Below are 21619 nucleotides of genomic sequence, written 5' to 3'. Positions count from 1 at the left end.
CTCAGTCAGGTGCAGTCCCACTCGCTAACTGGTCACCACTGGTCTGAAGCTAACATTAGACTATTAGCATTTGTTCAACAGTTATTTACTGTTCACGTTACACTCTGCTCCACTTACCACCACTGTCTTGCATTCTTTTTTACTTCAGCCTCTTTTTTCTTCACGTCTTGCTCCCAGGTGGACTCTTCTTTTCCCCTCGGCTTCATTAGAAACTCCCAGTGATAAGGTGCATCATACAGGTTGACGTTAGATGGGATCAGGTCCGGAGAATGACATGGGGCCCCGTTAGGGGGGTTTCCTACTGCGATGTCATTGCAAATCGACGCTATACGACGATACGGGGAGGGGGGTGCGGTCACTGCGGGTAGCGCATTTTGAGATATTTCTGTCGATAAAACTGCCCTCGAGCCCCGACCCTCGGGGGCCCCCTAATGGCTCGGGGCCCCAAGCAGTTGCCTGCCTTGCCTGTTCACAAGTAGCGCCTCTGTTCATCCACACTTGCAGAGGACAGCCTTTGTCCTGAGCACCAGGCTTGCTTTTGGATCAGATTTTTACTCACGCAGTTTACATCACTTCTCTACGGCTCCTTTAAAGTGTTGACACTTCAGCATCCTGAGTACAGCTCACATGCTCGGCCCTCTTTAAATAAGTTTCTCTCAAGTTTTCTAACACAAAATATAAACAGAGCGTTGACTCATTTGATGCAGATTCTTCCAGTATAAGACTCTTTTATCTTGAGCTTCCAGACATTTATAGTATGAAATGTGGTGTGACAAGTCATCATTGACCAATCACAATCTGCTTGTAAACAAAAATGATTAGAGGAATAAAAGGCTATTTATAAATGTAATATTTTCATCTTTAATAATTTTGTCCTTTTTTCTTTTACCGCATCAACTTTTTCCTGGCATCAAAATTATTTACTTACATGATGACACAATTAAAGCAGCTATATGTAAGACTGTGGCCAAAACTGTTGCTGCAGTCAAATTGAAAATACTGCAGCTCGTTGTTTCCCCTCCCCTCGCCCCCAGACTAGAAGTTGCCAGATAGTTTGCTCAGTAGCCACATGCTAACCTCTGCCCTGCTCCAGCTTTGTGGCTATTGTACCTCGAGACTCACTCACACAGTCTCTACGCCACGGGAACCACAACGATGTAGTAATAGAACGAAATGAAACAGATAAAGCTGTGTACATGCACTGGAGAAAATGGATTATTGTGCAAAAAAGGTAGGTGTGTGTACAGGAGAAAATTAGCCACTCCGGCATCTGTCCTCAAGTTCTTTTCCGCTTTCAGCCATCTTCATCTTTCAAACGCATCTCCTATGGAGATCGTAGTTATGTTTCTGCTTTAGTCAATACGTTTTTGAGAGTCATAGCAAGGTCTTTCAATTCTATCATCAACAATGCTTGTAGCAGCTCAGTGGTAAGTGGCAACCTGGATGCCAAAATGCCACTGACTTTGTGGCGCAACAGGCCAAAACACAAAATCAAAACATAAACATGATTTGCATGCTATTCTGGCTGTACCATTGTTGTCAGTTAGATCAATATTTCAAATTAACATGATTCCTTAGTCTCTGGTGACATACAGTACTGGGTGATTTCATAATTGCTTGCCATACATTTCTTACATATAGCTCCTTTAATTCTGGCATTGTATTTTTCCATCAAACAATGTACTTTCTGTGCATAAATGTAGGTTTACATGTATGGGTGGATAAACATTTGAAAACACCATAAATATATGAAACAGAAGCAGTGACAGAAATCATAAAACATATGTCCATGTCTACCTGGGAGTGAAAGAAGAAAGGGATTCTGGGCAAAAGCAAAGTAATGCCTGTGCAGATATTAAGAAAACTGTGTACTGTGACCATGCAGTGTTTCAATCATATACACATTCCGAAAACACTTTTCTGCCATCTTTATATCTATTTAGACTCTTCCCTGTTCATTTTGTCTGGTACAATGCAGTCATCAAAACACCTAAGCTGGAAGGTGTATTTTTCTATCACATCTGCCCTTTTCAAAATTAACAATGGACTTTTTTTTTTGGTGAAATATTGTTGTATTTATTCAGTTGCAAACTGCCAACCATATTGGAGGGCAAATTACATCCTCATTAAAAACAACAAGAGATCAGAGCCACAAAATAAGTCATAATAACTGCCAGTAAAATCATGTTCTAATTTGTAAAACCTGTGGTTGCATTTGATTCGATTTCCGTTTAGTTCTAATTGAAAAATCTGAATAATTAGAGTAATGACAGCGTTTTTTTTAGAAATTTGAGTTGAATCTGAGTTAGCTCCCCACTGATACCCCAACCTGTTAAAATGACAAAGGAGGTTTATTCAATCTAATATTTGTTTTTTTTTCTCTCCAAAGGAAAAAAAAACATTAAACAGAGGAGTAAAATAGATGTGAAAACCCTCCAGGAGCTGAAGTAATTAAAGTCTCTTATTTGTTCCTCTTTTGACATAATTGTGCACTTGTGCAGCCTTGTGTGTTCGAGCTCTCTTGAGATTCTTCTGAACGCAACATATCAAAACGTTCATGAGGCAATTGAGGAAAAATAGAAGTTGACATACAGTATTGAGCTGTCAAGCCTTCAGTTTAGCAGATTATCATTCCTGCCTGAGCTGAAACAATGCATCATGAACAGGCTCTGGTGTGAACACGGCGGTCAGCCTGACAGGAACTTAAACAATTGTTCAGTAATGAGACAAACATACCTTGACAGCTCATGATGGAGAACAGGTGGCCTAACTGAAGGAATGCCGCTTGGTGAAACATGGAGATTTATCTCCGGGCAGGCAGGCCCCAATGAGGAAACACAACTTTGTAGGGTAGAAATATGACAACTTCATCAGAATTGAATATCACCTCTTACAGTACATGCTGTAATTATAGATTTCTGAAGCAGTAATGACACAATAAATACTAAACAGTGAACCTTGGATCAGCAAAAGAACTACTCACAAAGCAGAGCCTGTGCTCACCAAAAAAGAGTGATTATATATCTATAAATAAGACAATAAATGGAGATTATCATGCGCGTGTCTCATTGGACTAGATGTTGTCAGTGCTGAGTGTAATGTGCGTGCATGTGTGTACTCGTGAGGCTGATGTGAGGAATCGCGCTTGAGGGAAAAGCAGAAGGGTGCATGCATAACTGTTCTGTGTGTGTGAGTGTGTGTATAAAAGCCCAGTTACAGTATATATATATAACCATGTAGCAGGAAGTTAATGGAGAAGGAAACTTTGAGGATGTTTCTAATCTCAGCAGGCTAAACATGAACAAAATGAAGTTAGACACATACACAGCCCTGCTATTGTATTAAAGGTGTACACCATTCTGCTGTTGTCAAGCTGGCATGTGAGTCTACGGTTACCTGAATCTCCATCACGTTCTCAAATCTATTTTTCTGTATCAGAGAGATTGTCTTGTTTTCTCTTTAGTTTTTTAGCCTGAAATATCTCAACATCTACTGAATAGATTGTTAGATATAGACATTAATGCCCCATTCAGTCTTTGCAAACGTGTCATTTACTTCACTTAAACTGTGTTTTTATTTAAGTTATCTGAAGCTCCTCAAGTTATTTGTCTTCTGTTCTATTAGATTTTATGTTTGGTTTAATTATTTAATTTATCAATTTAAATGAGCCCTTCTGTGAAAATCATCTTTGTTAGTAGACAAAATAGCTCGACAAATAACGATGACAAATATCATTGTATAGGCTGTGGAGTAAAACCGTGCAGCAAACCGCTCTCCTTGAACTACAATTTGAACAATAATGAAAACCAAAGAAAAGGAGAGGAGATTTTTTTTCTGTGACTGTAACCATAGCTGCAGCTTAGCCTAACCCTCTCATCCTGTCTCTATCTCCCTTTGACTGCCCACAGTCAGTGAGACAAATTCTCTGTGCGGCTTCCCGCTCTCTTGCTGATGTTGTGAGCTGAACTTCAATTCGAGGGAAAACAGGATTAGAGTCTGGCCCGAGATATGGCTTTACCTCCCGAAGACATAACCATGCTAAATACCACTCAGTACAATCCTATTGTAAGGATTCCCACGGACTAGCTGTGAGGTCTGAAACTCTTTATATCACTCAGGGGAGGGACTGGCAACTGTTGTCGGCTTCTCATCTGGGGTGCACGTAGGAAAACGCTGACGTCGGACGGGTCAGAAAGGATTGCGCCATGAATCTGTGCTAGTTCTGCCCTGATGCCAACTACAGCGATATCAGTCCATTTTTTTTGTCTCTAACTAACTGATTCATGTCTAACTGCAGGCCAAAGCAGTGAGGGGAAGGGGAGGGGGGGGGGGTTGTGGGTAATGACCAGGACTTGGCTCCAAGAAACAGGGTAAAGGTGAAAGGACAAAGCAAGGTTCAGAGAGGAGGAGGAGTGAGTGAGATTGCAGCAGGAGGAAAATAGGCTGGATTGCATGAGGTTACTGAGGTTATTGAGGCTTTCAAATCTTTCCTTTTTTTTCAAATTATTCTGCTATTCTACTATTCTACTTCACCTCTGTTTAGTTTGTTCAGTTTGTCGTACTTTACCGTAGATGTCGGAAAATATTCACAACACACTCATTGAAATTTCAAAACCACTTGAAGGACTAATACTGTATTATTTAGCTTTTTACATCAAGCAGCTCTAGCTCCATTCTACTCTCAGAATAGGCAGGTCCGTTCAAAGTGGCTTGTGAGATACCATTGAAAAGGAATAGAATAAATAGCTCTGCATTGAGTCACAAGCCCCTTTCATGGCGTGTTTCTTTGGTCTGACCTTCTCGTTCTAGACTAACTCGCCTCGCAGTTCAAAGGGAAGGTCGGAATCTCTCTGGGGCTGTCGAACGTCCGCGAGGTCCCTCACCCTCACAGCATCCTGCTGAGACACAGTTTGGTTCAGTTAATCGTCATATTCAAGATGAAGCTGAAGTTACCTAATTCTCAACTCAATTATGTTATGTTATGTATTATAAATGTAAACAAAGCATTACTGTAAATAGGAGGTGTCATCATCACAGGGTGGGGTTTTGTTTACAGACCTGAATGTAGGGTGGTGGTCTGGAGTTCCTCCATTGATGGGGTAGTCTGTGGTCAACCAAGATCGGAGGGGAAGGAAGAGAAGAGGCCTGGATGTCCCGGTACAGACCCCCGTCTCTTACATCTTCATACAGATGGCTGTGGGAGTCAGCAAGGCGGTGGGTGATATCTTGAAGAGCACATGCAAACGCACACACACAGACACTATAAATATGAAGAAATATTTATACTCATATTCTGAATGAAGATAGAAGACACACTTCCTGATTGGCCCAGGTGGCTTCATATTTAGGACATGAGGTGTTTATTGTTGCATTGTTTACTCTATATTTAGGCATTTTTCATGTCTCACCAGGCCGGCGTATTTCCTCAGAGTGTGGACTGAGAGGCGGCAAGTATTCAACGGTGGGGTAATAATGATGGGAACGTTCCTAGAATTAGTGAAACAGGAGAAGATAGCATCAGATCAGCTTTGACCTACAAGTACTTAAATGACAATTCCACATGTTTACTCCAGAGCAAAGGGGTTGGCGGTGAATTATTAGAGGGTTACTTCACCCAATTGTTTTCTGACTCGCCTCTAGATCTGAATCAACCAGTTTGGTTTTATTTACCTTTCTTTACGCACCCATCTGTGAGGTATCTGGGATTGATTTCTGTCTCTTCCATCCTCCATTCAGGTGAACACACCGGCCAGACACCAAAGTCAAGAATACCCAGAGTAATGGGGTTTGTTGTTTATAGTCTGCCTCAGTAGTACTAGGCAGAAATCTAATAAGCAAATATCTCAACCCTGGGCACATCAAACCAAAACTATCAGCTCCCCAGGTTAAAAACCACTACAGCTAAGTGAGAGAATATATATTTTAGTAATTTAGAAGAATCAGCCCTTACATGTATGCACTGGTTTAAAATCATGGACGAGATAAAGCCTCCCTCCACGGGGATTTGAGATTTCATTATACCCCATCCTGACATCACAGTGCTATCTGTTTTCTTTTACCTCGCTCATCAGTTTTCTTTAAGGTTCAAATCCTTGCTGGCCTTTTTAAAGTACAAAATGATAATTTCTCCAAGATCAATGGGTATTTTGAATGCTAATTGTGAGGTATTGATTTATGTTCCATCACTGTGCACAGCTAAAGGTTTCATTAGTTTATTTATCCATTTTCCTTGTTATGGCTGAATTCTCTACTTCCTCTTCTGCCAGATCCTTTCATCCCCTGTCTAACCTCTACCCCCTCATCTGTTTACTCAACCTTCTCCATGTCTCTGCTTATTTTCTCAACTGCCTTTTTCTCTTCCCCTCATCCCACTCTTCCCTCTCCTCCTCCTCCTCCTCCTCCTCCTGTTCTTACCGCTGCATAGCTCTCATAGACATTGCTGTCTGTGTCAGATCCAGACTCAATGAGGAGGGTGCGCTGGGCTGTGGCGTTGATCTTTTCTCTGCTCTCATATTTATTGGAATTGCTCACAGTTGAGTGACTGGACCTACATGGAGAAATCAGGTTTTGTCATCTATTGAGTTCATTTCCAAACAACTCCCTAATGTGAAGTCAGGGAGGTGCAACAACACTCAAAAACATGTTGCAACTTGTGATGCACTGAGTCATTAATAACAATGTGTCATGTGTTACATACAGTAGACATATTTGCTGCAGGACTGTGGTGACAATAAAACAAATGGATATTGACAAGAGGTTGTTGTTTTGCCTGTCTGGCTGTTTTAGTGGCTGGGTCAGCCAGTGGATCAGGTCTGAGGCTTCTTAGAGTGGATTGGATGAGTGTCTGTTTATTACTTCCACTGCAGGGCCTTAACTTACCCCTTCTCTTCATTCTCCTTTCCACCCAACACAGTGCCTCCCCTACCCCCTGCAGGGGGAACAGAAGCAGGAGCAAAGAGGCTTAGTGTTAGGAAATTAGAACTTGTAGAGCGGAGCATCATCTCATAAGCACTGAAATTGATCAGAGCAATAAAAAGGCCAGAGTGTGAGAGTGAATGGAAAAACAAGCGAGCTGGGAAAAATCTATGTAAAAACCAGAGGGCAGAGGAAGGTGAGGAATGAAAAATAAACGATTTAGAGGGAGAGCTTGACAGTTAAACTGAAGAACAAATAGAAAGAGACAGAAGGAGGGATAGGGGAAGGACATAAAGCTAGCAAATGAGATAAAAGATATGGATGAAGCACAGAAGTGACAGCTTTGAGGGATGAATGTGGCGGGAGGTAGAGACTTAGCGAATGAGCAGAAGCGGAAGAGACAGGATAGACGGATAGAAAGAGGGACACAGAGAGATGAGTGGAGAGTGAGAGACTGAGCTGACAATTGCATCATGGTTCAGGGTAATCTCTTTAGAGTTTTGTGGAGGAATCAGGACATTATAATGACAGGAAGAGATGGAAGAAACACTTGCACATCTGTAGATGAAAAGACGATTATGGGTACCTGTCTGGCCTCGCCTCCTTTTCCACCTCAATCCAAAGAAGCAACCCAGTGAATTCAACAGCAGCAGGAGCCCAAACACCACTGTGAGGACTATAGTCAAATATGCTTGAAGTCCTCTTTTACCTAGTTCACAAGAAAAACATTAGTTCAATGCATAACAATGAAAGTTAAAGAGGTGGTAATATGGAAATTCTAGGAGATAAAAACTGACGGAGACAGACCCGACCACTCACTCAATTGTCTTTATTGATTAAAGACTAGCAGCAAGGAAAAAGTATGTGTGGGTGCCATGACAACCGCTACTCTCGTAGAGCAAACGTTAACAGCCTTGGAGGTGCATACATTAACATGATTTAGCCAAATGAAGCTAGCTGCTGTGCAAACAGCAATTTCCAACTGCCCTTAAGAGCTTTTCTTCTTCCACAGAGTTGTGATAAAAGACTTACTCCGTGAGAGTGAGTCTTTGTCCGCTGGGAGTTCTTCTGGTTCCGGCCGCTCTGCAACGAAAAAGGGAGGCAACAACTTGTAATCACAATACACCTCTGTTAAATTCATTATCAGATGGTGTAGAGCAGAGTCTTGTCAGTGTCAAGCTGGGGTGGCTCCAAACTGACCCTTGGTGGTGATGGTCAGTACTGCATTGTTGTCAGCATAGTCACTCTCTCCCATTGCATTGAGGGCATTGACAGAGAAGTTGTAGGTGGTAACAGGCTGCAGACCAGTGACAGTGAACATTGTTGCCCTGGGAGGAAACACGTCCACGTACAGGTAACTGACTGACCGATCCCAGCGGTACCTGTCGATCAAAAGGCCACCGTTGAGCACAATCCTTTGACTGTGAGTGGGAATCACTCTCACAGTAAACCAACATCTTTACTCAGCGTCTCACCTTATACGAAATCTTTGCCACAAACCTCCATTGAAGCCAGGGATCCACTCCAGAGTGACAGAGTCATGGGTAACACTGACTTGGCGAAATGAGGAGGGAGGATCTGGGTGACCTGCGGGCAAGAGAGCAGAGCAAAAGGGGAAAAGGGCAAATGGTAAATGGACTTGCACTTTTCTAGTCACTTGGACCACTCAAAGCACTTTACACTGTCTCATCACATTCACTCTTTCACACAGACATTCATCCAGCTCTGTGCGCAGACAGGCTTGGAGGCTAATCATTCACACACATTCATATGTGATGATACGTCGGAGGGCAAGTGTGGGTTCAGCGTCTTGCCCAAGGACACTTTGACATGCGGACTGGAGGAGCTGGGAATCGAACCACCGACCTCCCAGTTAGTGGATGACCGGCTCTACCTTCTGTCTGAGCCACAGTCGCCCACAAATGCACTCTTAACTTTGTGCTCGAGCAGAACATATCCACTCGCCCGGTGGCTATTTAAAAAGGCTTTTGGTGCCAGGAAACTGAGATGTGTGTCATGAGATAGTCAAGTGATTATATCCATTGTCTTTGAAATACTGCAAGGGACTGTGCTGACCTATAGGACTGTGTCTGCCCTACACTGTCTCTGTCTGCTGTGGGATCTTTAGACTATAGACAACATTATATAACAACTATAATGGTCACTTTTTTTTCTCCAATACAAGTGGTTGCCTTCACTATCCTATCCTATTCAAATGATTTGCACATGAAGTCTCTTGATTTTTTTTCAAAATAGCATAATTCTATCTGAAAACAAAGTTGTCCTCATCAGAAATCCAAACAACATGTCAGAAGAGGCAGCAATAACTATTTATCTCAAATTTTATTTGACAATTATTAGTGGGTGGAAATATACAACGCTATTTTTAGGTACCACGGTATTTCAAGTGCGTGAAATTTAATGAAGGAATCTTGCAACGGCTGCTGATGGTAAATAATGAAAAACAGTGAATAAAATTAAATCAGGGAGAATAGATGATCACTATAGGAAAAAAAAACTTGTCAGTGAGCCTCCAAAGCCTCTTTGTTTTTTTAACAGTTCATCTCTTCTTAATCACAGTTTATTCCTCAGGCCTCCAAAGAACATCTTTTTGACAGCCGTGGCTTTGCATTTTTTTTAAAAACATTGTTTCACTCTTTATCTGCTCTTTCTTAAGGTGGTTCTTTGCTGTATGGATGATCAAGAAACAGGGGCAAAGCTACAGCTGATCCCTCTCAGAACAAAGTGGCTGATATGTCCATTTTATCCAACCAAAGTCGTGCAATGTAGGATGAAGCCTCTTGATTATTATCAACATTTTTGAACAAAGATCAAAGGACGCTAACCAGGCCTTCAGTCTGACACGAGGCGCTACTTCAGTCAGGCTAGTGAAGGGAAAGTGGATTATTTTGCATTTGGAGCATGGAAAAAAAAAAGACGGGTGGTTTTAGGGGCAGAGGCAGAGATAGTCAAGGAGAGAAGGAGGAGAGATAGTTGAGGAGCTACATAAGAAGAGGATGCTCTACTCGTTCCTGGCTTCAGGCTGCAGCTCAGTTTGCAGAGTAAATAATTCCCACTATCAGCAGCACTCATAAGATTCCAGGGCGAAGAGGTCAGCCTTATTTGGATCTTGTCTCCTTCAATTCCAAAAAGTACCATGCTAAGAAAAGGGAAAACTCTCTCTTCCTCTCGGGCTCTAAAATGATAAGGGAGCATATAAAATTTATTATCACTGCGTCAGATTAATTATGAATATTCACAGCATTGAAAAAAAATGACTGGGGAAAACAGGGCCAATATTGGATTGTATTTTATGGTTTTTATAGTAAACATTAAATGTACCCAATGATGGCTGTGGGCCTTTGCTGAGAGCAGGACTGTGTTGATAATGCTGGTGGTGCATGGATACGCTGGTAGCTTTAAGGCAGAAAAGTCTGAACACGCTGGGAGAGCAAAGCACATCACTGTAGCATTATCTGAGGGAGAAGTGAAAGAGTGCTACAGGCTCCATGATAAGGCAGAGATAGAGCCATGGAATAAGTCCCTTAAAGGCCTGACACTCAGGAGCAACAACTCTCTCCAGTTTACAAAGTTCTGCATGTTCCATGGCCCTCCCACACTATTGTAATGTTGCTGGAAAAGGCTGATAAACCTTGGACAAGGCAGCACAGACACAATTATTTTGAGATGCTGCCAAATTAGAACCAAAGGAAAAAAAAAAGTGCTCTACTGCCAAGTACGTGATATGCATAATCCCTCCACACTGAGTGCCCTAACCACTGACTTTGATCATTTGCCACTCATTTAAAGCTGCCTTAGGTGAGTTTTGACCACTAGGGGGGAAAAGAAACTCAATAACAACTGATAGCTACACAGACCTACTGAAGTAGCCTAAAGCCTAAAAATAAGCTAGATGTCTGAGATGAATGAAACAAGCTCTGTGGTTAACAGAAGCTCAAGACATGTTCATGTTTTATTCTGTCACATAAAATACATCAGTCAATTTGTGGTTTTTAAACATTTGTCGCATCTTAAAAAGGCTGGTTGCGATCAAGTGGCAAAATGAGGCTGCAGAGCTTGTCAGTGACATTAACAACTGTCATGTCGAGCACAAAAACCAATGCACTCATCACCTTCACAGCCTCACTGTGTTAATACTGCAAACAGAGTTCAAGGATGAATCAAAGCGTAAGCATAATGGTGGAGACTGTGGCATAGTTTATAAAATTTTACCTGGTGACTGTATTCATGTTTTCAAATGAAAAAGTGCTGCTCGTTTTTGAAGATTATCTTGCTGAACAAAATGTGTGAGAATCATAAACTTTTGTTTTCCACAGAACCTTTTGTCAAAGGAACCAGGTTGATGCTAAAAAAACAAACAAACAAACAATGCCATCTCTGCAGCACTCTATAGTGAAGGTTTAATTAAAAAAAGTTCCTTCTTGAGCAGGTACAGACTCTAAGGCAAGTGAGCACCCAATTTACATTTGACTTTTAATTCTGGTTTACTACTTTTATCGGGCTCTTATACTGTGCACATTCTACTTATTACGAAAGGTCATTAGACTGTGGCCAGTGTGTCGTTGGAACAGTGAGACTGAACCATCTAGACCAGAGGTTCCCAACCTTTTTATCACCACGGACCGTTCACCAGTGGACAATTTTACTGTGGCCATGGTTTCTTTTTGTTGGCAGTAGTCGTCTCATTACTGAGTCTCTCCCGGCAACGTGTGTTTTTTACTCTTTTATGCTTGTGGACCTGTCTGTAAATTGCGCAGCGCTTGGAAGATGCACAGATGAAAGTGGCAAAATTTCCAAAATAAAACGACCAGAAGTGTAATTTAAACAAAACAAACAATTTTGTATTTCTTCATTCTCTCTCAGTACCAAATGATCCACGGCCCGGTACCGGTCTGGAGACGGGAGGTTGGGAACCACAGATCTAGACTATGTGTTGGCCAGATAACAAAAACAATAAGTATAGTTTATGGTAGCTAAAGGCTGCCATAGATTTGTGAAGCTGCAGAGTTGAATGTTAATTCTAAGTGATTTTTTCAGTATAACCAAAGTAGAAATTATTCATAAATTCAGTTGGGGAAAAAAAACATCATATTGTTGCTGTTCTCCATATTTAGTGCTTTTAAACTGAGCTGAAGGATCAAATACGCCCTTATGAAATGAATACATCCTCCTACATGTGAAGCTAAATGAGCCATTTAAGAGTTAGAGTTACTACAGTATCTGAATAATGCTTCGTAACAAAACTGGAACAAGGATGTTTTTTTTTGTCATTCATGGATTTTTAGAAATATATGGTTTTAGCAGGGCACTGACAAAGCAGTGATGTACAAAGAGCCTCAGTCACCCAAGGACACCAATTCACCCACCACCTGCCTTTGTACAGACACACATACACACACACACACACACACACACACACACACACACACACACACAAAAGTACATAAATACTTGTGCTGACGAGCTGGATGTCTAGCTTGTCTTCCCCAAGTGAGTTGCGAGCAGTGCAGCTGAAGACAGCATAGTCCTGGACAGCGCTCACATTTACAACTCGAACTGTGCTGGTGTGGAGAAAGCCCTCCCTCACGGTCCGCTCCTCATACCTGCAGCACACACACACACACACACACACACACACACACACACACACACACACACACATACACACACAAAGAAAGAGATAAATCCTGTGCAGGAGACAGCAGGGATTGTGATGTCCTGCAGATTGCACTAAGTCACCCAATTTCACACATCAAAGAGGCATTAAACAGGTATTTGCATAGTGAAAAGCAAAGTATAAAATGCACTAAATCCGGATTTAGTGGCGAAACAGCAAGAAAAAGCAAAAGAATATATTATATTTGGACAGAAACTAATCTAATTGTAAGGACTCATCAATATGTGGGCAACTGCTGACATTAGCACCTTAGTTCATAGTGAACATAATTGCAAGAGAAGATTGCAGAATAATGCCTTCTATCAGACCTTGGGTTTGCAAAATCCATGCGTACACCCTTTTTTTCCCAGGAGAAGTCGACACGAGGAATGCCCTCCGCCTGACACACCACCTCGGCTGTAGTGGTGCCATCCCCTCTGCTTGCAACCTTCCTCCATTGGGGACCTTTCTGAAGTCCTGGTTTGACTTGAGAAGGAAAGATGGACATTGAGTTTATTCATGGAGAAATCATGTACGTATATATTCATTGATGCAAAAATGTGCATGTTCCCACAGAGAAGTCTGTATGTATGTTTTATTCCCGTCTGACACTGAGATAAATATTCTAAACTTACATTGCACTATCAGCTGCACATCTGTGCTGGCAGGGGGTGCTATGCCATTATTGGCTGTGCACTGGTAGAGACCAGCATGAGCCCGAGTCACATCATGGATAGTCAGGAGGCCTGATTCGTCTTCCTGCGTCTCCTCTCCCATCTCCACCTCCCCTTCTCCCTGTGGAAGACAGAGTGAGGGGGAATGAGCAGAGGACAGCAGCTATCCCTCAACACACACACACACCTCCTCCTCCTGGGTGAGGCCTGGTGTTTGGGGGCTGTTCGAGCAAGACAGGTAAGACAGTGAGGGAGAGTCCGGGCCGGAAACCATAAGGGCTTGAGATGGGGATGGGGAAGGGCAACGGGGGAACGAGCTCTGAGGACAGAGAAGGATAATGCCAAGGGTTGGAGAGCCACAGGGAAGGAGAAAAGGAGGGGCTGTGCAGGTTGAAAGCGGGACACAGTATTGCCAGGGGGTGGGTTAGACCGGCGAAGGCATCAGTAGATACAGAGACCACGTCGCATTGACGAATGTGCCCTTTAGTCACGCAGCAGTAATGAAAGCTATTTTTCTGGATTTGGGCTGAGTGTAGAGCAGGAGGAGGTGGGGTGGAAGGATAGTTAGAGCCAATGAAATATGGTGCATCTGTGCACTTAGAAAGGCCAGTGATAAACGGCAAGAACAGATAAAATAATAGAAAGGAAGCCAGATAAAGGAAATATAATTCAGGGGATGATTGTGTTTCTATGTGTGTGTGTGTGTGTGTGTGTGTGCAAGTGTGTGTGTAGCTCTCACCAGCCATTTCCAAGAGAACATGTCAGATATAATGGGGTTGGCATCTGCCACACATATCAAGTCCGCTGTCCCCCCTATGTTCACAAACACAGGGTCTTTCTCTGCTTTGACACCAGGAGCATCTGAAATGAGAAAAGGGGGACAGCGCTAAGGCAGGACCAGAGGTTAATATGCCAACCTGGGCCAAATCAGTTAACAACCCATTAGGCAGGCTTGCTGCATCACTATAATTACTCTTTTTTTGCCTTTGAACCTCTCCATAACCCCATCTTAACTGGCCTCTCTTCGAGATACAATGCCATTAACTTCTTTGTATGTTGGAGCTTTTACATCCAAACCAAGAATGGGACATGTGACCCACACGACCCTCTATCGACAGCACATCCCCATCACGCCTATGGCAGATTGAACACCCCTCCCTCCACCTGTTCCTCTTTACCTCTGACTATTCATTGAATCTCTTTCCCGCCTGCATGGTTGCTGTTCTTGTCTTTGTTCCCCTCTACCTCGGAGGCTTTTTATCCCTCTCATGGGTGCCATGTACTTGCAGGAATGAGGCCATTACTGCCTACTTGTCTAAACCTATGTTCACTCTGGACGAACACAAGTGGGAAACAGTAGAAAGACACAAACCTCCGGGTTGGTCGGATCCAACCGTGTTGGCCCGCTAACCAGGACCGACATTGTTAAGTGGGCTACACCGCCACCCATAAAAGCTACTACAATCCTCCATACATAATGAATATCTACAACTGTCAAGTCCAGTCAGATCAGAGCGGCGGAATCCATTAGGCATGTACCATGGGCTTTGGTGAAAGAGGCAGACCTACATTTTCAACGCTTCCATTATTAAATCATCAATATCGGGGCAGAGGGCCTAGAGCTCGAGGCTGGGCCTGGGGCAGCAGTGGAGGTGCACGACCTTGCATGGAGGCCTAATGAATGAGGCATATTTGCTCGGGAGCAGCTGAAAGTCAATGTTGTTGTTTGGGTGTGTCAATGTGTGAGGCTGCACTGACTGATCTGACAGTTAGCAACTGTAGACATGTTCAAAAACATGCGGTTAACAGGCCACAGATTTAGATCCAGTACACAAACTAGACAGTTATTGGCTAGAAAACATTTGTCTGTTCTCTGTATTTACAACCAGACAGATAAATACTGTGGTGGTTGACTGGTGACCCGCATGGCCTACAGGTATACATGTTAGAACATAAAAAAGGATCATTTATGAATGGACTACAGCCAAGAAGAAATAATGATTATGAAAGAAGCATTTCTATATTTCCATCCATCTCTTTTCCTGTCTGCTGAAGTACTTTATTCAATCCGAGCAAACTACCGTACGCTATTAAACTAAGATTTTAAATGTAACTGAAAAAGATTATAGAAAAAAACACAGGAGACAATTACAGTGCAGCCACCACTTATTTCATCACTAACAAAAATGAAATGTTTACATAATTTTTGCTTTCATGATCACATTGACTACAACATTCAACATGAAGCGCAGAGTACGGTGCCAACCTGACAAAATCAGAGCGTGTGTAGGCGGAAAAGAGGCACGTGTCTGCTCATTGATTCTCGGTGTACAGGAACTTACACTGAACGTCCAGCGTGATGGAGATCTGGCCGATGCCCTCAGAATTTGAACACTCCACAGTGTAAACTCCAGCGTCTTTCCTCGTCACATTCTTGATCTCCAGCGTGTTTTCGTCTGACCAGTGGTGGCGCGGGTGTCCTTGTTTAACAAAACACACGCAAACACACACACGCATGCACACATGCAAACCGATGGTTAATTAAGTATTCATTACATGCCCATCAACCGCATGTCCTCTGGCCACTGGTCTCTAAGTGACATCTAATCCTGCATTATTGATTGGCCTGGCTGGATTCCCACATCACGCCAACAATAGGCGGCGTTGGAGACACCTTCTGCACCACGGCGCTCAAAATGTAATAGGTGGTTTTCTACATTCAAGATTCAGTCATTTTATGGTGGAGGCTGTGTGTGATGGAGCTAACAGAGTTAACAGAGAAAGAGAGTGGGTGCAGCAAGGCCCTGATGACACCGGCCTGGAGGAGAAGCCAGGTTTAGAACCATTGTGTTGTATTCAGGGAGACAGCAATCCTCATTTAGACTGCATACATTAGAGCCATAATGAGAATCACATTTGGCAGGGTCCCATGCTGGCTAACCTGCCATGTTTTATTCAGACCCTGAATGGCAGAGCTGAGTGCTTACTTGCTGGCTCAGCTCAACTAGGACCTGGTTTATAGAGCCATCACATAGCCCTGGATCACCTTTGACCACCTCCTCCTTGCGGTGCAGCCAAATGCAGGAGACCTCCTCTGGGTTAGCTGAGACCAGCAGTGGGATGGTTGCCATGTCATCCTCCACCACCTGGACCTGCGTTGGCTGGTGAGGGCTGAACTCTGGTGGGTCTTACACAAAAAAAAAAATCAGAAAACAAATACAGCTACAGTAAGTTGGATTTACACCAAAAAATACATGAGCACAAGCACGGATACAAACTCAAGCCTGCAAAAAATGACACGAAACAGCAAGAGCGAGCTAAAAACAAAAAAACATACAAAACATGTTGAGCATGAAAGAAGTAAGAGACACTAATGAGAGTCAAACCAGTAGAAAGTCGACATCCCACCAATAATTCCAGATCTGACTAACTTCACACACTCAGGCGACGGGGGAGTGAGGCAACGCAGGAGGGAGAGGGACAGGCATTAAAACGACGAGTGACAGTACTGTTGTCCAACTGCAGCTCCGCACAAACACACAGTGACATTCCTTCATGCTCATACACAGTACCAAGCTTTGAAACAGTGGCTGGCTGCTGCCTGTGAAATGGCATCAAAGGCAAACATGGCCATGCAGCAAAGCAAATGCACAATTAGGACACACTGCCGCAGAGCTCAACAGACCCACAAATCACAACAAAGGTTTCCAGTAAACAAAGAGACACACACATACTGTACGCTGACAATTTCTGTGCAAAAGTACCCAAAGCAAAGCAGCTTTCATCCGCGGCATTATAGATCATCATTATGCATCGTTTAAGATTTATGCAAACCGCATCTCTTGGTCACTCGCCAAGAGAGGAAGAAAGAAATTAAAACTGAGACAGAAAGAAATGAACAAACAATTCGCCCCCCGACTCACAAAGCACGTTGAGTTTGAAGAATGTGTTGGTCCCCTCAGCGATCACAGGGCTGTGGGCCTGGCAAATGACCTTCTGGTTGTGATGCTGCGAGCTCAGTACCAGGGATAAAAAACTGCGCACTGAAACACCGCCATACTGAGCCTTCTCGGGTGGCTGCTCCACTCCATGGAACCTAAGACGCAAATCCCATCCAGCAAATCCAATCAACAGGGGAGTTAAAGTTCAGCAAAACAATCCTGAATATTACCACATTTAACAGGACTCAGACTCACTCTGGCTCTTTAATTAACCATGTCATTTTGTCACTGTCTGCCACTGGGCCTTTCCACCCACTGCCTTGACACACCTGAGTAGGCCCAGGCTCCAGGAGATGTTGACCTTGGGGTTACTGCTTCCAGCCTGGCACTCCAGTGTAAGTGTCTGGCCCTGTCGGAGCTCCTCCTGTTTGGATGTGATCCTCATAGTTATTGCTGTAACTGGAATAAATAAGAAAAATAAAACATTATATCAAATCAATTGATCTGTTTCTGCTCTTTCCTGTCTAAAAGTTAAAGCAGAAGTAAGCGGAATGTTTGTGTTAATATAAGTCTTAAATAGTTATATCTTCTGACGGCAATCACTTCTATAGAGTGTTTGGTCTGAAACACGGGTCTGTCAGTCACTCTGCTCTGCTGTAAGCCGAGGAGAAAACTTTCCTTGTATCCTACAACCTTTATCCAATGAGGAAAGAGAAAGGCATAAAGGGGCGGTCCCCTCTGTGTGTGCAGCCAAGGGATGCGCGTGAATGTGGTGACGTAGGGACGGGGGCGGGGACTGCTAACTCCATCGGCTGACAGGAAGTTAGCCAAAATGACCGGATCGCTTACTTCGGCTTTAAAGGGGAACTATGCATGTCCGGTTGCTTTTCCACTGTTTTGCTAACCCTCCTCCTGGCCATGTGCATTTGTTTACAACGAAGCTGGCGAGAAATCAATCAATATAACGGTACACAACATTATATATCATATACGTTTATATTTGTGTAGTCCTACAGTATAAACAACGGGTTACGGGCGCGTTTATATCGCAGTGCCACTGAGACGAGAGCTGGGACACCGGGACGGCGGCGCTGATCTTGCAAAGTTGTTTTTCAGCCAAGAGATGCTACATGGAAGGCAGATAGCCTCCATTCTCCCTGTAACTAGTTACATGTCATTTATTAAACCATCACAATTACTCCAAAGCTGTTTAATTAAGGTAAAAATGTAGCAAAGTTAAGCCAAAAATCCTGCATAGTTCCTCTTTAAAGTGGGATAAAGATTGGGTTGTTTCCACAACCACATGATATACACTTTGGTCTGACTTACAGTAAACCATCAGCTTGGTGTTGGCAGAGATGGTCTTCTTCGCCTCATTTTTGGCATCACAGCTGTAGACAGCCATGTTGTCGCTCGCCGCCAGGACCAGGACCAGTTCTCGAGCCACACCTCGATCAAAGGACGTCTGTCTCAGCGCGTTAGTCACCGGCCTTCCATTCTAACACATTACAGAGAAAAAAGTGTAGGTATTCTAGACAGATTAACACATTCATGCAGATAGACAGACATGCATAAACACGTGCTAACCTTGAACCAGGTCAGAGTCCCAGTAGGATTCCCGCCAGTGGAGAAGCAGATGAGACGGACTTTGGTCCCCGCATTTAAAGGGACATCCTGGGGAGGACCCTCAAGCCATACCTTTTGTGGGGGATCTGTTATAAAGTGATTAACAAAAGTTTGAAATTTGAAATTGTAGTGACAATTTTACTTTAGTTTTGGTTAACAGTTTTTTTTTTTATAAATAGAGCACATCACCAGCTTCTATAAAGGGTTAGGGTTAGGTTCAATATATTTTATTCTGAAGAGTTCTTGTTTGGATATGTGTGGTGAAAACATAGTCTCGAGCACAAACATGACAAAGCCAGCTCAGAAAATAGTTGCTCATTCTGTGTCAAGGATTATATCTGTGATATTTGAGACGTGATTACAATTGACCCCCTCCTGAACTGTGTTGGATGTTTTCTTGATAAGAAGCAAAAAAAAAGCATCAAATTAAAATCTAATTTTCCATAGTCATGTTGTGACTACTAAAAATACAAGAGCAGCTAGAATTAAGCACACCCACAATAGACGCTGAGTTTGATCATCTGAGTCTTGGAGAAGCGTGTGCCCTTGTTGAAAGCCTCACAGGTGAGCTCCAAGCCGTCCTCCTCCCTGGAGACCTGGTGGGTCATGTTGGACATGGTTGTCATCCCACCATGGTCTCCCTGCAGACACAAAACACATATGACAGTTCAGTTTTGGGGGACAGACAGCCTTGATCTGTGGCGTTCTCAGTCTGAGGAGAGGGAGAGAGAGAGAAAGAAAAGAAAAATCAGAGAGAAAAACAACCCTCTCTGGTTTGTCTTGGCGAATACAGATGGCAAATTAGCTGCTATAATAACTGATGTGGTGGTCTGTGATAAATAAGCATATTCATCTGACTCTCGTGCTGCATAAATTACGCAAAGCATCATTTTGCACCTGCCTGATGGTGGCCATGCCCATGCAGCACATCTGGTTATTAAAGCTATTATTGTGGTGATTACTGTAAAAGCCACAGTCAGAAAGACTAACAAAGACACTGGACAGGAGCGTCAGTCTTCATTAACCTCACACTGTTTCAGATGCATTAAAGCTCACACACAGCACACTGAGTGCCTTGTGTAAGATCAAATGAAAATGCTGCTGCCAGATGAATAAAGAGCTTGTTTAATAATGCTCATCTTCTGTGTCAGCTTTTATTCACTTTGATCTTATTAACATACACAAAAGAGGGGAAGAGCAGCAGAATACTCTTTTTGGAATCAGCAGCTGATTCATTTGCAAAGCTGTAGCCGACCTATTCAGAGACTGCTCATGGTCATACCGTTTTTCTTTCATCTATGAAAGTTCACATGAGGTCAGATTTCATATTGAGGATTCTTTTAATTCAATGGGAGGCATTTTAATGGTATCCCAAAGGCAAGACTTGACTGACAAGCAATACTTTTGCAAATTATTTTTTCACGACTTTTCCTTTGTGTTCACAAAAACGATACAAAAACATGTATACTTTTGCTCTGTCCTTTTTTATAGTGTATATGTGTCTACCTGCTGAGATGGATTTAAGCTTTGTGCAAATTGAATTCTGTGTGGTCTCACCTCTTCCATAGTGACAACAGTGTTGTTGAGCTCCTTGTAGCCCAGCCACCAGCGAATCTGAACAGGGGGATTACTGGAGGTGGCGAAGCAGCTCAGCGTCAACTCCTGTCCTGCAATGGCCGTGGATGAACCCCACAGAGTCACCTCTGCGGGCTCAACTGATGTACATGCACACATAACATGGAATAAAACAGGCAAAGACAAGTCAGTAAAAACATCGCCCCATGAATAGCACATTCAACAGCTTCCTATTCTGATCACAGTGGCAGCGCAACTATTTTTGGATGTGAAACACAGAGCTGTATCAAGACTGAGAGGGAAAATCACTTTGAGTGGCAACTTGTTTTCTCAGGAGGTTTTTTCAATGTGGCTTCTAAAGTCTGCCTCGTTTCAGCCACAGGGGGAGACAGGGTACAATAGCTACAGGCAAAGTGATGCAGCTGCATAAAGCCTTCGGGGGAATACAAAGGCTGGGGACTGAGTTTGCAGACATGGGGAGGGAGGGTTCATATATGTAAATCTTAAAGTATCTGAGTCTACCCTGTATGTGTGGGGCATCCCACTAGTGCATGGCAGGCACAAAGACATGATATTAAGCTGGTGTCGTAAAGTGAAAGAGGCATATTCATATTACACCAGCGAGGCGTATTCTGTGCCCTCCAGCTTCTACCAGTGCCTAGAGCGCAGTCAGGCATTTTCAACATCCCTGAATGGATGACTGGGAGGCATGGCACTGTGGCCGGTTGGGGGCTTAGTGACTAAAGGAGGAGCACAGGGGTAACTTCGGCCACCTTTGCATGAGCATGAGCAAGAAATTCCCGCAGGAGCCGATTCTAATTCAAATCATATTTTCATAGAATAGGTGCATCAATCACACAGCATTTAGAGCTGTGACTTACATTGTCTGGCTCTGTAGTGGAAATCAGGCTATTGTTAGACTCAGTGCACCAAGGCTGCTGAATATTAATTCTTATTTGTTTTATTGTTGCTGAAACAAACATTTTATATTCAGAAGGAAAAGTATAATCTATTAACCATGGGCGTTACTGTCGCACAAAGTGTAGGCTTTACTGCCTCGGGATTGTGCATTGAAGCAATTCAGCTAAATTAGTGTAACAGCTATGAAAGAGTGTGATACTAATCTGGAGGCATTCAGAAATATGGGCTGCAGCCATAATAACCATTAGTTTCATTAATGATATTAGCATTAGAATTTGTGCTGGGACAGC

General features: G+C 43.1%; 1 protein-coding gene across 2 annotated transcripts in view; it reads right to left on the bottom strand.

Moving 5' to 3' along the window:
* Nucleotides 1-2038: 2038 nt before the first annotated feature.
* Nucleotides 2039-21619, bottom strand: part of nphs1 (NPHS1 adhesion molecule, nephrin) — a 40771-nt gene continuing 21190 nt past the window's right edge. Inside the window, exons 10-30 of one of the 2 annotated variants that reach the window (XM_085801864.1) lie at nucleotides 20391-20548; nucleotides 19333-19474; nucleotides 18795-18919; nucleotides 18537-18705; nucleotides 17537-17666; nucleotides 17190-17362; nucleotides 16313-16453; nucleotides 15609-15746; nucleotides 14006-14127; nucleotides 13228-13387; nucleotides 12922-13078; nucleotides 12388-12539; nucleotides 8391-8502; nucleotides 8116-8297; nucleotides 7948-7998; nucleotides 7502-7624; nucleotides 6880-6928; nucleotides 6415-6547; nucleotides 5409-5487; nucleotides 5059-5225; nucleotides 2039-4895 (exon numbers count right to left, since the gene is read on the bottom strand). In XM_085801864.1, coding sequence (XP_085657990.1) covers nucleotides 4806-4895; nucleotides 5059-5225; nucleotides 5409-5487; nucleotides 6415-6547; nucleotides 6880-6928; nucleotides 7502-7624; nucleotides 7948-7998; nucleotides 8116-8297; nucleotides 8391-8502; nucleotides 12388-12539; nucleotides 12922-13078; nucleotides 13228-13387; nucleotides 14006-14127; nucleotides 15609-15746; nucleotides 16313-16453; nucleotides 17190-17362; nucleotides 17537-17666; nucleotides 18537-18705; nucleotides 18795-18919; nucleotides 19333-19474; nucleotides 20391-20548 — 2753 coding nt within the window. In that variant the 3' untranslated portion in view covers nucleotides 2039-4805. Of the gene's footprint in view, nucleotides 4899-5058; nucleotides 5226-5408; nucleotides 5488-6414; nucleotides 6548-6879; nucleotides 6929-7501; nucleotides 7625-7947; nucleotides 7999-8115; nucleotides 8298-8390; nucleotides 8503-12387; nucleotides 12540-12921; nucleotides 13079-13227; nucleotides 13388-14005; nucleotides 14128-15608; nucleotides 15747-16312; nucleotides 16454-17189; nucleotides 17363-17536; nucleotides 17667-18536; nucleotides 18706-18794; nucleotides 18920-19332; nucleotides 19475-20390; nucleotides 20549-21619 lie in introns of both variants that reach the window. The other variant, XM_085801863.1, reaches the window with a different exon arrangement.

This window comes from Trachurus japonicus, chromosome 16, assembly GCF_045865225.1.
Source record: "Trachurus japonicus isolate A0001 chromosome 16, Traja_1.0".
Classification (NCBI taxonomy): domain Eukaryota; kingdom Metazoa; phylum Chordata; class Actinopteri; order Carangiformes; family Carangidae; genus Trachurus; species Trachurus japonicus.
The sequence above is the reverse complement of the archived record's forward strand: the minus strand, read 5'-3'. Positions and strand labels throughout refer to the sequence as shown.